At 51.1% G+C, this 14,693-nt stretch overlaps 1 protein-coding gene and 1 long non-coding RNA gene across 6 annotated transcripts in view; one reads left to right on the plus strand and one right to left on the minus strand.

Moving 5' to 3' along the window:
- Nucleotides 1-14,693, minus strand: part of LOC306646849 — a 24,897-nt gene continuing 10,204 nt past the window's right edge. The window contains exons 3-7 of one of the 5 annotated variants that reach the window (XR_013759977.1): nt 3,944-4,113; nt 3,222-3,402; nt 2,764-2,937; nt 856-2,414; nt 1-584 (exon numbers count right to left, since the gene is read on the minus strand). This is a non-coding gene — a long non-coding RNA (uncharacterized lncRNA). The remainder of the gene's footprint in view (nt 585-855; nt 2,415-2,763; nt 2,938-3,221; nt 3,403-3,943; nt 4,114-14,693) is intronic. The other 4 variants (XR_013759978.1, XR_013759979.1, XR_013759980.1 and 1 more) reach the window with 4 other exon arrangements.
- TECR (trans-2,3-enoyl-CoA reductase) overlaps nt 2,305-14,693 on the plus strand; it is a 26,841-nt gene continuing 14,452 nt past the window's right edge. The window contains exon 1 of the mRNA XM_079115593.1: nt 2,305-2,442. Coding sequence (XP_078971719.1) covers nt 2,428-2,442 — 15 coding nt within the window. The 5' untranslated portion in view covers nt 2,305-2,427. The remainder of the gene's footprint in view (nt 2,443-14,693) is intronic.

Raw genomic sequence — 14,693 nt, forward strand, 5'->3', positions numbered from 1 at the left:
ACTAACCTACCCAGATCACATCAGAGAAGCAGGGAAATGGGACAATTGGAAGATGGAAAAATGTACTAGATTTTAGGGTTTTCAATCTTGCTTCCTTGGCCTCCCACAGAGCGTTGACTAACTCAACTTGGTAGGTTTTATCTGGTGGCCTCTAAGTAAATCACCCCCTCCCCACCACCAGAAGCGCTGGGAATGAGGTTTTCAGGGTGGGACAAAAAGTGCCTCAAAATACTGTGGATCCGGCAGAAAAAGATGTTTGCGTTTGAAAGCACAGTTCTAAAACACCTTTGTGTTTTCACTTGTTTTTGTCCAGCTAACCCCAGTGAAAAAAAGATGAGTTTTTGAAGACCACAGCACTGGTTTCCTTTGCTCTGGAGACAAGAATCCCCCAAGGCTACGTACAGCTTCACAAGTTTCCAGAATGGAATGTGGATGACTAAGTTCCAAGCAGTGACTCACCCTGGCCCCAACCTGTTCTGCTGTGAATCAGCGATCTACCTGTAAGGACTTCTTGTGCCCCTGATGCCAGGCCTCTGAGTTCTGACGGGTTGGCTCAACAGTGGATGGAGGCTCAAGGGCAGGATCTGGAGACAGGAGCGGGGAGGAGAAGGTGATATGAGACAAGTTCTGCCTGCTCTTCAGCCATTCCTGAAGTGCTGAGTGTGTGCATGAGTCTGAGTGTGCACTACTCAAATCTTCCTAGTGGCTCAGACAGCAAAATCAATGGGACAAAAGCGTATCATGGCCCCAGACCAGCAATTCCAGTGGAAAGACTTTGAGAATCCCCAATGCAAGCTGTTATTTAAAATGCTTGAATGGGGGAATGGGGGTATTGCTCAGTGGTAGAGTACTTGCCTAGCATGCTCAAGGCTCTGGATTCAATCCCAGCAGAAAATGAGAAAAAAAAAAAAAAAAAAAAAAGAGAAAGGGCACATGAATAAAGTAAAAAGAGTTAAAGAATTGGGTGCAGTGGCTCATGTCTGCAATCTCAGCAACTAGGGAGGCTGAGGCAGGAGGACTGCAAATTTGAGGCTGGGAAATTTAGCAAGATTCTGGTTCAAAACAAAAAAATAAAAAGGGCTGGGAATGTAATCAGTGGTAATGTGTCCCTGGGTTCAGTTCTCAGTTGGGAAGAGGAAGCTAGCTTTAATAAAAAGAAAGAAGGGAATTTAATTTTAATCCATTAAGTCCCAAGTTTTCAATTTTATATAGGACAATGGGACATAATGGGTTACTAATTTATTTTAATCTAGTATAGCAAAAATAATGTCATTTCAATGTATAATCCTCATAAAACATTATGGTTTAGTGATGGAAGCTTATTCATAGTTTATTGCTACTGAGAAAATATTGCATTTTTCTCATTTGAGTTTTTACAGTGAAATATTTTTGTTTGTTCTATGCCTTCAGTTTAAATTATTTCAGGATTTTTTTTCAGACATATTTAAATAATGGTATGGTAATCATTCAGGATGGAAATAAAAATCATCCTTTCACTAAACGAAACGAAACAAAACAACCATTAGCAAGGTTTTTCTTTACATTCACCTTTTTGTCTTATATTTCTGAAATCTGCATTTTAACATCGACAGTTTGGGCAGGCCACTTTTCAGGGGCTCAGTAGCCAGCGTGACCAGTAGTGACCACACCGGACAACTGTGCAGGTAGAGACAATTGTGGGCTTCCTGCCTACAGGACCGAGGAGGGTGGGTCAGGGGTTATTATTGAAAAGGGCAAAGAAGACAACCCCACAGTGGGTTCAAGTTGCAGGCTGGGGGACTCTAGGCAGATTTAAGCCACCCCATTTCTCCTTTCCTTCCTCCCAGTCATGACAGATGGAATTCCCTCACCACAGCGGCCTTGCCACCTAGGCTCTCCTGCCCGCGCCCTCGCTCCCCGGCCCTCTCCCGATGCTCCCCAGAACCCCAGGACCACCCACCTTGGAATTCACCTAGCCGCTCCGTCTGCCATGAGGACGCTGCCCTCCCTGTCACTCAACTTCTCCCGCCCCCAGCTTTACAGTAACCGTCGCTTCTCTTGGTTTCCACAGCTACGCCGCCAAGGGGCGGGTCAAGAGTGCGCGCGGCGCCGTCTTGCTCTCTTTTGATTGGTGGGTGGCCGAGCCCCTTCTTTTAGCCACTCCTGCCCTTGCTCCGCCCCGCCTCAGTGGGTCCCGTAAGCTGATTGGTCAGACCTGTGGTGCGAGTGTCTAGTTTTCTCTCGGACCGTCCCCGAGAGGCGGGGGCGAGGGTGGGCTCCCTCCTCACTGATTGGCGGAGGGGCGCGCGCGGCAGGGAGGGGCGGGGCGGCCGAGGAGCCGCAGTCTCGCGCGGCGGTCGCGAGCCTGCGAGGGGCTGTGTGCTGTGTTGCGCGCAGGTGGAAAACTGTCCGCAGTAGTCGAAGCAGGAGCCACCCTGTGAGGGAGCCATGAAGCATTATGAGGTAAGAAACGAGGCAACGGACTGAGCAGCCACCGTAGACCTATTCTTTTTTCCACTTTCCAGGACCGTGGGATCCCCTCTTTCCAGTTCTGTGCCCCGAAGAGAGCCGAACGCGCAGGCGCAGTGGGCGCGCGCTGCGCCTGGGGCCACTCGTAAAACCCAGTGCGCATGTGCGGGGGAGGTATTTATAAATCTGCAACACAGGCTGTTTTTGGGGGTGCCTTTTCTTGGGGTCTCTACAGGGCGTGGGAAAAGCTCCCTTGCAGCTTCGCCAGCGGACCGAGTTGTAGACTTTGTCCAGGGACGAGCGAAAGTATCGAACCTTTTCTTTCGATCCGTGGGAGTCTTGCACAAACCTTGCACCATGCTACCGCCTGGGGTTTAGGAAGGGGCTCTGCAATCAGTTCTCTCCTGTATGACCTTGGACCCCATTCCTCACCCGGCCCGGTCCCCGAGAGCCTAGGCAGTGAAGGAGATGCAGGTCCACAGCCAGTTCCTGCCGAGCAGCAAAACAGATCTTACTTTCTGGTGACCTCGGAGATCATCTCTGTCAATCCCCGCTTGTCACCAAGGAGAAATCTTACACCCTCAGCCACTCTTGAAGCCCAAGTCTTCTGACTCCCAACTTTGGGTTTCTTTTTCTCTTAAAACGAACCTTCTGATGCGCTTATCAATCTAGCTGATACTATATTAATAATTTATTGCTGACTGTTAAGTAATTATCATTAAATAACAAACAAATGTATAATAACATGCATAGGAAAAATAGCAAGTGCTTACTCTTGTGCTCGTGAGATTCTGTTACATTGTTCTCATCCTCAAAGTCGTATCAGGTAGGAGATTATTATTTGCCCCACTTGTGTAGATGAAGAAAGTCTCAGGAGTGACTTGTCCAAAGACCCCCAGCTACTATGTGCATGACAGAGAGAAGAAATCGGGACTCCAGAGTCATAGTTCCTATCTACAAATTGCCATACAAATTGTTAAATGAAAGTTATCACATTGAGAGATTTCTTGTTCTCCCTGCCTCCCCAAATTTTAAAACTGATAAAAATTTAAGTGTACAGTTCAGTGGTATCAAGTATGTTCACATTATTGTGCAGCTGTCCCTATGAGCTATCTCCAAAACTCTTTTTATCTTGCCAGATTGAAACTCTGTACCCATTAAACAATAAGTCCCCATTCCCTGCTCCCCCAGTCCCTGACACCACTATTCTACTTATCTCTATGAATTGGATTACTCTAAGGACCTCTGATAAGTAGAAGAGATTTTTTTGTTGTTGTTGTTTTTGGTATCAGGAATTGAACCCAGGGCACCTAACCACTGAGCCATATCCCAACCCCTTTTTAGTTTTGATTTTGAGACAGGGTCTTGCTAAGTTGCTGAGGCTGGCTTTGAACTTGGAATCCCCCTGCCTCAGCCTCCTGAGTCTCTGAGATTACAGGCATGCCCTACCACATCTGGTCTTTTTGTTTTTTTCATACAAGTTGAATATCCCTACCTCTACCTACTACCTTTACTATACTTGGTAATTTGCCCAGAATTCTTTGGAAACTTTGATCTAGAAGTCCTCATTTTTGACATGGTGTCAAGAACAGGTAGATGCCCCATTCATCTTTAGGCTTGTAGAATAAAGTTCTTCTCATGTGGGTTCCTCTTTTGAACCTCTGTCTAACCCAGGAGAAAAAGCCACATTTAGTAAGAGAAATGCAGACTGGAATCTGCTAAAGCAGGCCCCTCAGGAGGCCTGGGCACTTTTGTTCCAGGAAGCTGGGAGCAGCCTGCCAGTCCCATGGCTTGTCCTGGAGAACATGCTTAAACCTTGTCTGTACCAGAAGGAGCCTTGATTTTGATTCTGCAGCATCACCAAATAAAACAAAAATCAGTGACCTGGTGAGGGGGAATTGTTCTTTTACTGTGTTCTTTGTTATCATTCTCTGATAACATTTGTCCTCTATCTACTGAGGTGATAGCTAAACAAGTTTCTGAATGGGAGGAGCTGTTGTCCTCCAGCCTAGTTTCCTGTGTGAGCAGATTAGTTTCATTTCAAGTGTTTCTCACAGGCCAATAAAAATAGAGGAGATGCTTTCACTCACACTTAACAGTTTGAGAAAAGGTTTTAGTTTTCCACATGGAAGAATATATTTCTACTTGGGACTAAGTCCATCCTTCATCCTCCAGTCCACTGAGAGGTTCGCCTTTCTCAAAAGACATTATTGGCCCTGGAGAGAACTTGGAGTGTATGAAGTACAGTTTACTTTTCACTCTGTGGTACTGGGGATGGAACCCATCGCCCCGTGTGTGCTAGGCGAGCACTCTGCCACTAAGCTATCCCGCCAGCCCCAAGTGCTGTCACGTGTGATAGAATGATGCTCAGAAGGGTGCAGGACTCCTTCACTGTCATACAACATGTCAGGTCGGAGTCCAGTGCATGGCAGTGAGGGTCCTAACTGGAGGAGAGATTTGTAGCTGTTTTGCTAAATTTCTTTTCTCCTTTTTTTTTTTTTAAGTACCATGGATTGAACCCAGGGATGCTGAACCACTTAACCACATCCCCAGCTTGTTTTTGTCTTTTTGTTTTGAGACAGGATCTTGCTAGGTTTTAGCTCAGGCTCGCCTGGAACTTTTGATCCTCAGCCTGCCTCAGCCTCCCGAGTTGCTGGGATTATAGATGTGCCCCACCATACCTGGCTGTTTTGCTGAATTTCATATCACTTATCAAACTCATCTAGGAGGAAAAACAGTATTCCTTCTGTGACCTAGTTGAGATGAAGCTTGTAAAACAGGCCACCCTTGGGCCTTAGCTGCAGCCAGCTCCTTGGAAGGGCAGAGAAGACCTTGGGATTATCTTGGAGTCAGAGCAAGGTTGTTAAGAGAACTGCTTATCCTAGGCTATGGGAGTTTTTTATTGCTGTTTTTTTTTTTTTTTTTTTTTTTTTGTTTTTTTTTGCTGCTACAGGCAAAGACTCAAATTGAGATCCCAGTAGCAGCTAGAAAAACAGATACTGCATCTTATGAATGAGCCTGTAAATTCCTGGAACAATCCACCCATCTTCACCTGTGGGAGCTCAGGCCACCACTCATTTCCTGCAGCCCAGTACCTGCAGGCTGAGAAGCCCTTCTGTAGAGGCTTCCATCTTTCCACGAGGTGGCCCTTTTGGTACACCTTGTGAGCCACCCAGACCAGTTTGGTGTCTGCCTCAGTCAAGTTCTTGCTTTAGCTTTCTCCTTGGGAGTAAGTGTGAAAGTTCTGGAAGTAGAGTTCTTATCAAGGTGCAGTTGTTTGGAGTCAGAAAACTGGGTAGGAAGGTGACAGTTAAGGAGAAGGTGGACTTGTAAAAATGGTGTCATAGGTGTGTGCACTTTGGACAGGCCTAGGGCTGAATCCTGGCACTGTACTAATTAAATGGTTGGCTCAGTAGATTAGCTAACCTCTCTGAGCCTTTCTGTGGTTGGAACTCATTTGATTGTGAAAGCAACAGCTAAAGAACATTATGAAATGGCTAGAGATATGTAATATAAGGTCTTGTGCAAAGAAAAGGGGCATTCATTTCAACTGCTGTGCACATCCATTCGAAGAAGAAAATCCCGACTAGATTTACACAGGCCTTTAGTAAATCTCCAGATATCATGTTTTCATGTTGAATGGAAAAAAAGCAAGTTGCAAAAGATCCTATAAATATCATTTTTTTTTTTTTTTCTTCCAGTGCTGGGAACTGAATCTAAGGCCTCACACATACTAGGCAAGTGCTCTGCCCAGCCCAAGAGCCTATAAACTTAAAACATTTAGTATCCAGTGGTGCACACCTGTAATCCCAGTGGCTCGGAAGGCTGAGGCAGGAGGATCGCCAGTTCAAAGCCAGCCTCAGTAACAGTGAGACACTAAGCAACTCAGTGAGATACTGTCCTTAAATAAAATACAAAATAGGGCTGGGATGTGGCTCAGTGACCAAGTGCCCCTGAGTTCAATCCTCAGTAACCACTGCCTCAAAAAAAAAAATGTAAAAATCCTACTACATGAGATAATGAGATTTCTGTTCTTTACAAGCATATACATAATAGAAGGAGAAATTGTAAAAAGTTAGAAATTTATGGGCATATCATAATAGTTAGAGGGGCTCTTGCTTATTTGGGCAGGAAGTAGTGGGGCAGCTTTACCTTTTTTTTTTTTTAAGGAATCTGTAGTAAATGGAGGAAAATGATATCTTTTAAACCTGGGAGGTGGAATTTGCTTCTGCTGATTTACTTTTTAACTGGTGCTGGGGACGGAACCCAGGGCATCAAGCGCCCGAGGAAATACTCTACCTCTGTGCTAGATCCCCAGCCCAGTGCTGTCTTTTTGTTTTGTTGTTTGCAAATAACATCAAGGAGAGATCACATTTATCGTGCCTTCCAAAGACCCTGAGAGGTAGGTACGCTCTACCTCACTTTCCCCCATGAGGAACCCGAGGCCCACAAAGGCAAAGGACCTTGCCCAACGTCTCCTCATGTGATCCGACCAGGTCTGTGTGATTCCTGGAGTGGGGAGCAGCCTGGCCACACAGTGGGAGTGTTGCTCTGGCAGCAGCTGGCAGCTCTGTCGGTGGAAACGGACATTACTTCTGCTTTATAGATGAGTGAGCCTGGGCCCAGAGGTGCCATGGCTCAGGTCACAGCAGGGAAGCGGCAGAGCTGAGCCTGGACTTTGGTTTATCTGTCCTGTCCATGTCTTCCCTGTGGAGGCTGCCCTGAGGTGGCTGGTGGCTGTGCTGCTCTGTTCCGAGGACAGAGCCTTCCTTTTCAGAGGGTGGGAGTTGCGGGTCATGGTGGCCTCCAGTTGCATGGCCAGCCCTGGAGCCCTGGAGCCCTGGAGGTGAGAGCAGCCCTGGGCCTGGAGACTGTGAACCTGGTGAGCTTTAAACAGCCTTCCCACGGCAGCAGGCCTCGTGCCCAGGTCCTGTTTGGTGGGGGCAGGCGGGTGGGCGGTCATGCGTTTCAGCCTCTTGTGCTGAGCAGATGGTAGTTCAGCTGGCACTTTCTCCTGCTTGAGTCCCTCCTCTTATTTTGTATTTTTATTTTTCGCAGTCCTGGGAATTGAACCCAGGTCTTCACAAGTGCCCTACCACTGAGCCACACCCCCAGCCCTTTCTGCTTTTTGAGACAGGGTCTCCCTAGGTTCTCAGGCTGGGCTGGAACGTGCGGTCCTCCTGCCTCGGCTCCCTGAGTAGCTGGGATTACAGTCATGTATCGCTGTGCCAGGTGTGGTGCGTGGGGAAGTTCTTTGACCTCTGGAGCCAGTTTCTTCATCCCTAGGGTGATACACAGGTATGAACTGGAGCTGGTGGCCCGCATCAGCACAGTGCCAGGCATCATGGAGCAGATAACATTTAACGAGTCCTGCTGACCTATTCAGCCAGGCCTCTGTCGGGGAGGCAGGGTGGGGGCGGAGAAGGAAGGCAGGAGGAGCTGTAAGTGGTGTGTTTTATTTATTTTTCTCCACCGGGGATTGAATCCAGGGGCACTCTACCACTGAGCTACATCCTCAGCCCTTTTTTATTTTGAGACAGGGTGTCACTAAATTGCTGAGACTGGCCTCAAACTTGTGATCCTCCTGCCTCAGCCTCCTGAGTTGCTGGGATTACAGGCATGTGCCACCATGTGTGGCTGAGTGCTAGATTTTGGGTGTCAGTGGGTATATTTCACTGTACTGGTGGAGGCCTTCTGAACCCGGCAGAGCCTCTTGACCCACTGGCTCCTGAGGAGAGAGAAAGGAGACCTTGAGTCGGGGTCTGCTTAGAAGGTCTCAGCTCTGACAAAGTTGTTGGATTCGGTTGGAAATCCTGCACTTTCACCAATAGACTTGATTGGGTGAGAAAAGCCAGAGACCTTGGGCTATTGGTCAAGTTCAGGCTGGTTCTTTTTTTTTTTGGTACTGGGAATTAAACCCAGCAGTGCTTAACCCCTGAGCACATCCTAAGCCTTTTTTTCTTTTTTGCTATTGTATTTAGAGACAGGTTCTTACTGAGCTGCTTAGGGCCTCACTGTTGTTGAGACTGGCTTTGGACTCGCAATTCTCCTGCCTCAGCCTCCTGAGCTGCTGGGATTACCGGCAGCTCCATGCGCCCGGCTTAACTCACTTAACTCACTTTTAACTTTGTGACAAAGAACCACCCCAGGAAGCCGATGCTCAGAGTTGGCCTGGCCCCTGGTGCCCGGCAGCCGCCTCACTCAGAAACAGCAGCCGCTGTCCTTGCCCCCTCTGTGGACGCCTGTCGCCAGCTGCAGCCTGAGGGCTTTCCCACCAAGGGGGTCATGGCACTCCCCCACCCAGAACCCTCCCTCAGAGGCGTCCTGCCTCCTCTCTCCCTTGCTGCTCTACTTGTCACCATGCTGTCATCGTTCCAACGCACAACCTGGCTCCTGCCCTGGGCACCCGCCATTCCTGGGCCTGGGTGCTCTTCCCTCGGTTTCCCCATGCTGCTCCCTTGTCACAGAGAGCTCAGCTTTGGTGTCACCCAGAGGCCTTCTTGACCCTTCTGCCTGCAGCACGACTGCCCCGTCCCAGCAGCGTCCCCGTCACCGCCCCGTGGCCCATCGTCTGGGTACTTGGTGGTCCTGCCCAGTCAAGCTGGCTCCAGGAGCAGGACCCTGACCTGTTCCCGTGGCTCCCGGTGCTGCCCGGTGCACAAGGGCTGTGGCTTCTGTGTTGGGCTCACAGGAGCTGCAGGCACTGGGGGAGCCCCGTGCCTCCCCCTGGACCGAGGCCACGGTGGCCAGTCCTTAGCAGTCTTGGCAGGGAGGCTGGCTGCCTGTGGGCTGGACTCACCTTGTCCCTGGCTGGCCTGCTCCCATTGTCCCCCGAGCCCTTCCTCTGTGGCCTGCTGCCATCACGGCCCTGGGCCACCCCTCAGCACGCGGTGTTGCTGGCACAGGGCTCTACCCCGGGTTCCTCCTGTTTTCCCATCAGTCCATCACTTATCACTGGTTTCTCCCACACACGTCTCTGCCTCTGTACAGACCTACGCTGGGTTACCAGGACCTGGGGACCGCCATCACTTATCACTGGATTCTCCCACACACGTCTCTGCCTCTGTACAGACCTACGCTGGGTAACCAGGACCCAGGAACCACGGTCTTTGCCTCACGGTTGTTTCATCTAAGCTGAAGGACGGGGTCTTTGGGGAGGGGAGGGGAGCAGTGCTGTGGGCAGAGGGAACCAAGTGGTGTGTACAGAGGTCCGAGAGCCAGGCTTTGTGGGTGTCCCATGTCAGGACATGAAACTGGCCGCCAGGGCTTTGTGGCTACTCAAAGGGACCTGTGGGCTTTATCCTGGGGAAAATGAAATCCCCTTTTCTGTTGCTTTGACCTAAAAGTTTAACTATCAGAGGGTGTTTTATTATTTTTTAAAATTTTTATATTTTGGTACTGGGGATTGAACTTAGGGACACTCGGCCACTGAGCCACACCCCCAGCCTATTTTGTATTTTTTTTTTTTTAAGAGACACTGAGTTGCGTAGCACCTCCCTTCTGCCGAGCCTGGCTTTGAATTTGTGATCCTCCTGCCTCAGCCTCCAGAGCTGCTGGGATTATAGGCGTGTGCCATGTGCCTGGCTTTTATTTTTAAATTGGAGAGGAGGGGTCCTAACCTTAGCATACTTGTAGAAATAGAGAGGGCAGTAGTTCCTCACTCTGAGGGGGCTTGGGGTGCTGATATGCTTGTGGGAGGACTGGACTCGCAGCCCGCAGCCCGTGCTTAGTTGGAGATGGGCCCTGAGGATCTCTTAGTCCCACTGGGGATAAAGGCCTCTCAATTGCTCTGTCGCTGTGCCAGGCTGGCGTAGTCCTGTCCCTGCCTGCTTCTGCTCTGGAGCCTCCAGGGCTTTGTGGTGGCTCGGGGGCAGCCTGGGGGTGCGTGGGGTGGTGCCTGTCCTCAGGTTGGACCTGCCAAGTCGGAGGGGCAGGGTGGCACAGGCACCTGGCCTCCAGACACCAGGAAGCAGGCTGCAGCTTGAGGGCTCACAGAGCTGGAGCCCCCGGGTCAGGGTAGGAGAAGCTGCTGAGAGGAGGCCGCTGGCGGGCAGAGCCCCCAAATGGATGTGTCTCAGGAGGAAGGCTGCGGGAACCCGGCTTCTTTTGGGGGGTATCAGGACATATCAGAATTCTCGTGGGGATAATTGTGGCCTAAAAGCATACCTTTGTCCCTTGGTGTCCCCAGGGGACGGGTTCTAGAACAAGGACACCAATATCCCCGATGCTCCAATTTCCCTTCTGTAAAGTGAAGTCGCCTTTGCCCAGGACTGACAGCCCTGCAGCACAGTGCGACGACCCTAGAGCACTCAGGGGACCTGATCTGTAAGTACGATGTGAAAGACTGTCACACCACACTGTTGTTGAGGGTCAGTGGAAAGACTGCCCAGGTTTGGTACAGACGCGGTTTTTAAAAAAGCACTGTGGCCCGAAGTGGGCTGACTGCAGAAGTGGCCACGGGGACGGAGGGCTGCCACGTGTTTGAACGCTGCTTGTTGCAGAGGATGAAATCTAACTAGCAGCCCCGCTGGCGGAGGGACGGCAGGGGGAGTCCCGGTGCTTAGCTTTGGAAGGGGCAGATTCAGTCCTACTTCTGGTGATCCGTTTTTTCTGTCATTGGGGAATGGAACCCGCAGACACCCTACGGGTGATCCTGTCTCTGGCCGTGTGTCTTATCTAGAGACTGCAGTTCTCTGCATCGCCCAGGCTGGCCCTGGGTTTGCGCTGCTCCACCCTAGCCTCACCGGGTGCTGGGATCACAGGCATGCGCCCCACGCTCTGATCGCCTGGTGATCCTGCATCAAGGTCTCAGCCTGTCCCTCACCTCTTCCCTGAGGCCCCCGAGCCACCCATCAGGTGCTGGTGTTCTGTGCAGCACTCGGCACCCTCTGATGGCCCCTGGCAGGCCTTGGTGGCTGTTTGTGGAACTGTGATTTGCAGTCAGTTGCAGACGCTCGACTACAGAGCAGAGCCCTGCCCGGGACAGCCTGGTGTCCAGCCACGTCATCGACCCCCTCCCACTTCCTAAAGGAGGCACCGCAGCCCCTGCAGGAGGACGCTTGCTCCCGGGTGCGGGCCCGTCCTCTGGGTCTGGCCATTGCCTGGGACTGGGAGCGCGTGGGCGCCTGGCACCTAGACTGCATTAACGTGGACTCCTGCTCCTCTGTGAAGCTGCTGGCTCCTCTCAGGTACTAAGGAATTTGGCCATTCTTTCTGTCTTGCTATTTCTTTCCTTTCCTCTCCTGTGGTTCTGAGGATAGAACCCAGGGCCTCTCACCTGTGAGGCAAGTAACCCATCCCTGGGTGCCCCCAGCCCTGGTCTGAGTCTCTTGTAAACGTAAGATTGAGGCTCCTGAGGGAAGCCACAAATCCCAGTCGCATTTCCTCACGGGCTTTTCCTTGTGTCCCCAGCAGCTACACTTAACTACTACCTTCTGGCTCACCTGGGGCCTCAGTGGATGGCATGCTGAGGGGTGAAGCCATTCCTGGTCAGCTGAGCTGGGCCAGGGAGGAGGCACAGGGCTGGGCACCCACCCAGGGTGCTTGGGTTCCTTGTCCCTCACGCGACCCTTCCTTCCTCTGCCCTCCAGGGCAGGGCAGTGCTGACTGCAGAGACTTTTGGGAGCCAGGGGGTCCTGACCTTCAGAACTGCTCACAGAACACAGTGCAGAGAGCCGTGGGCATCTCCAGGACCCCGCTCTCAACTGCCAGCGGAGCCTTTTCCATCAACGTGATTTTCTCGTATAGTTGAGGCCAATCTTGCCTCATCTTCCAGAATCATCTTTCACTTCTTATTTCACTCCCTTCTAAGATGCAGTTTTCCTTCGCTTGGGTTTTAATATTCCTTAAGTTGGGATGCATCTTATGATTGTGATTGACTTATATCTCCCATTGACATACGCAGTTCTCTTTCTTTTTTTTTGGTACTGAAGATTGAACCCAGGGGTGCTTAACCACTGAGCCACATCCCCAGCCCTTTTTGTTTTTTTATTTAGGGACAGGGTCTCATTGAGTTGCTTAGGACTAAGTTGCTGAGGCTGGCCTTGAACTCGCGACCCTCCTGCCTCAGCCTCCTGAGTCTCTGGGATGACGGGTGTGTGCTACCCCGTCCAGCTTTGTGGTTTCTTTTGCAATTTTTTTTCCCCCAAAATTGGTGGCTTGGTGTCTCAGGATCCAGGAATGGGGTAACTTTTCCACCACTCCATTGTGTGCCCCCCACAGTCTGCACCACCAGGGTCACTGCTGCAGTTGTCTGAGCCTTTCCCTGCTGTCTCTGTAGCCGCATCTGCTCACCTACTCTCCCTCTGCTCCCAGTAGTGATAAGTATCCTTCTACAAATCACACTAGCCTGTGACACTCTGGGACCTTCTCATCACTCCGGGATAAAACTCCATCCATTTCCTCAGTTACTTGCTTTCCTTAAAGTCCACTCTTCTCTAACCTCTGAACGTTCCTAGACCCTGCCAAGCACTTCCTCAGGACCTTTGCACATCTCTAAGGAGCTCTGTGCTGGCCCTCCTGGCTCAGATCTCATTTCCTAAGAGTGCCTCTCCTGACCACCCAGTCTGGGCTCTCTACCCTGCTTAAAATATTATTATTATTATTATTGGTACTGGGATTGAACCTAGGGGTGCTTAATCACTGAGCCGCATCCCCAGCCCTTTTTTACATTTTATTTAGAGACAGGGTCTTTCTGAGTTGCTTAGAATCTTGCTAAGTTGCTGAGGCTGGCTTTGAACTCGTGATCCTCCTGCCTCAGCCTGCCGAGCCACTGGGATGACAGGTGGGTGTCACCGCACCTGGCTACCCTGCTTTCTTCATAGCACTTGGTGCATCCTGGTATTATGTAATTGGTGCTTTGCCCTCGAGCGTGAGCCAGTGCAGGAGGCTGGGCATGGCTTCTCTGTCCTCCCTGTAGGCCCCTAGCACCTCAACACTGCCTGTCATCCTGCCGTCACGCACAGGCCTTTGCTGACTGGGGACCGAGTCCTAGTCATCACGGAGCCCAGCTCCTGGAGGAGCTCAGAGTTTGCTCAGCACGCGGCGACTGAGAACTGCTCAGTTGGCAGAAGGGGCCCTGCGGGGGCAGGCCCCTGCCCTGCTGAGCGCTGGGGTCTCTGCCGCAGGTGCAGTGTGTCCAGGCCCTGAGGAGGAAGGGGTGGCTTCCAGGGTGGTGAGGGTTTTCCAGCCTCAACCTGCTATCCCCAAGGAGAACTGGAAACTGGGTCCCAGCCCAGCCGGCTGCCGCAGCCCCAGGCTGGCTGAGCGTAGCGTTCAGTGCCCAATGCAGTGGGGTGGGGGGTGGGGGGCCGGGTGGGCTTGGTCGGAGCTCCTCCGGGCCACACAGAACCTAGGGAGGTGATCGGAGGGACCCAGAAGGGCCACCCTGGCTGGGTCACGCCCACCCTGCTGCTTGGCTCCTGGGGACCAGTGAGGGGGTGGTGAGGAAGTGAGCATCCTTTTGTGCCTCAGGTGGTAACAAGTCTCAGCTTCCAGAAAAACAGTGGGGCCCAGGGCTCAGGCCCTAGCTGGCTCAGGCCCTAGCCGGCTTAGGTCGGTTCGGGCGGAAGAGGTTTGTAGTGTGGATTTTTTTGCTCTAACAAAGCTCTCCCTTTTTCCACCTGCTTGCTTAGGTGAACACCCCTCCTGTAGTGTGTATATCGAAAAAGAGAATGATAGTGGCCAGAGGTGAGCTTAGCGCCGTGCGTGGAGCCTGGGCTGGACCCCAGCACCCCCAAACAAACAGATAAACAGAAACTAGAAGGATAAAGAAATGGCAGGATAAAAGGGATGCTGAGCGCCGGCCCATTGTTCACCTTAGGACATGAACTAATTGGCCAGGAAGGTACCTCTGTCCCACTGGGACCGGTGTGACAGTGACCTTCTGTACACGGTTGATATTCATTAGTAGTTGATTCACGCTGTTGACTTAAGTTCGTGCTGATAGGGTAACAATGACACTTTTTTATTTGGGTGCTGGGGACGGAACCCAGGACCTTGTCATGTAAGGCAGGCACTCTGCCAACGGACCTACATCCCAGCCCACAATAACACATCTTAAAGGATTTTTCTTTGTACAAATAGAGCCCTGGGGCCCTGAAATGTGTTTTAAAAATTAAACTTCAGGGCTGAGGATGTGGCTCAGTGGTGGAGCGCTTGCCTAGCATGTGTGAGGCCCTGGGTTCCATCCCCAGCTCCCCAAAAAAAGAAAATTCAATTTGATCCATACGCTAGAAAGACCCCTA

Source organism: Sciurus vulgaris, assembly GCF_902686455.1.
Source record: "Sciurus vulgaris genome assembly, chromosome: 16".
Classification (NCBI taxonomy): domain Eukaryota; kingdom Metazoa; phylum Chordata; class Mammalia; order Rodentia; family Sciuridae; genus Sciurus; species Sciurus vulgaris.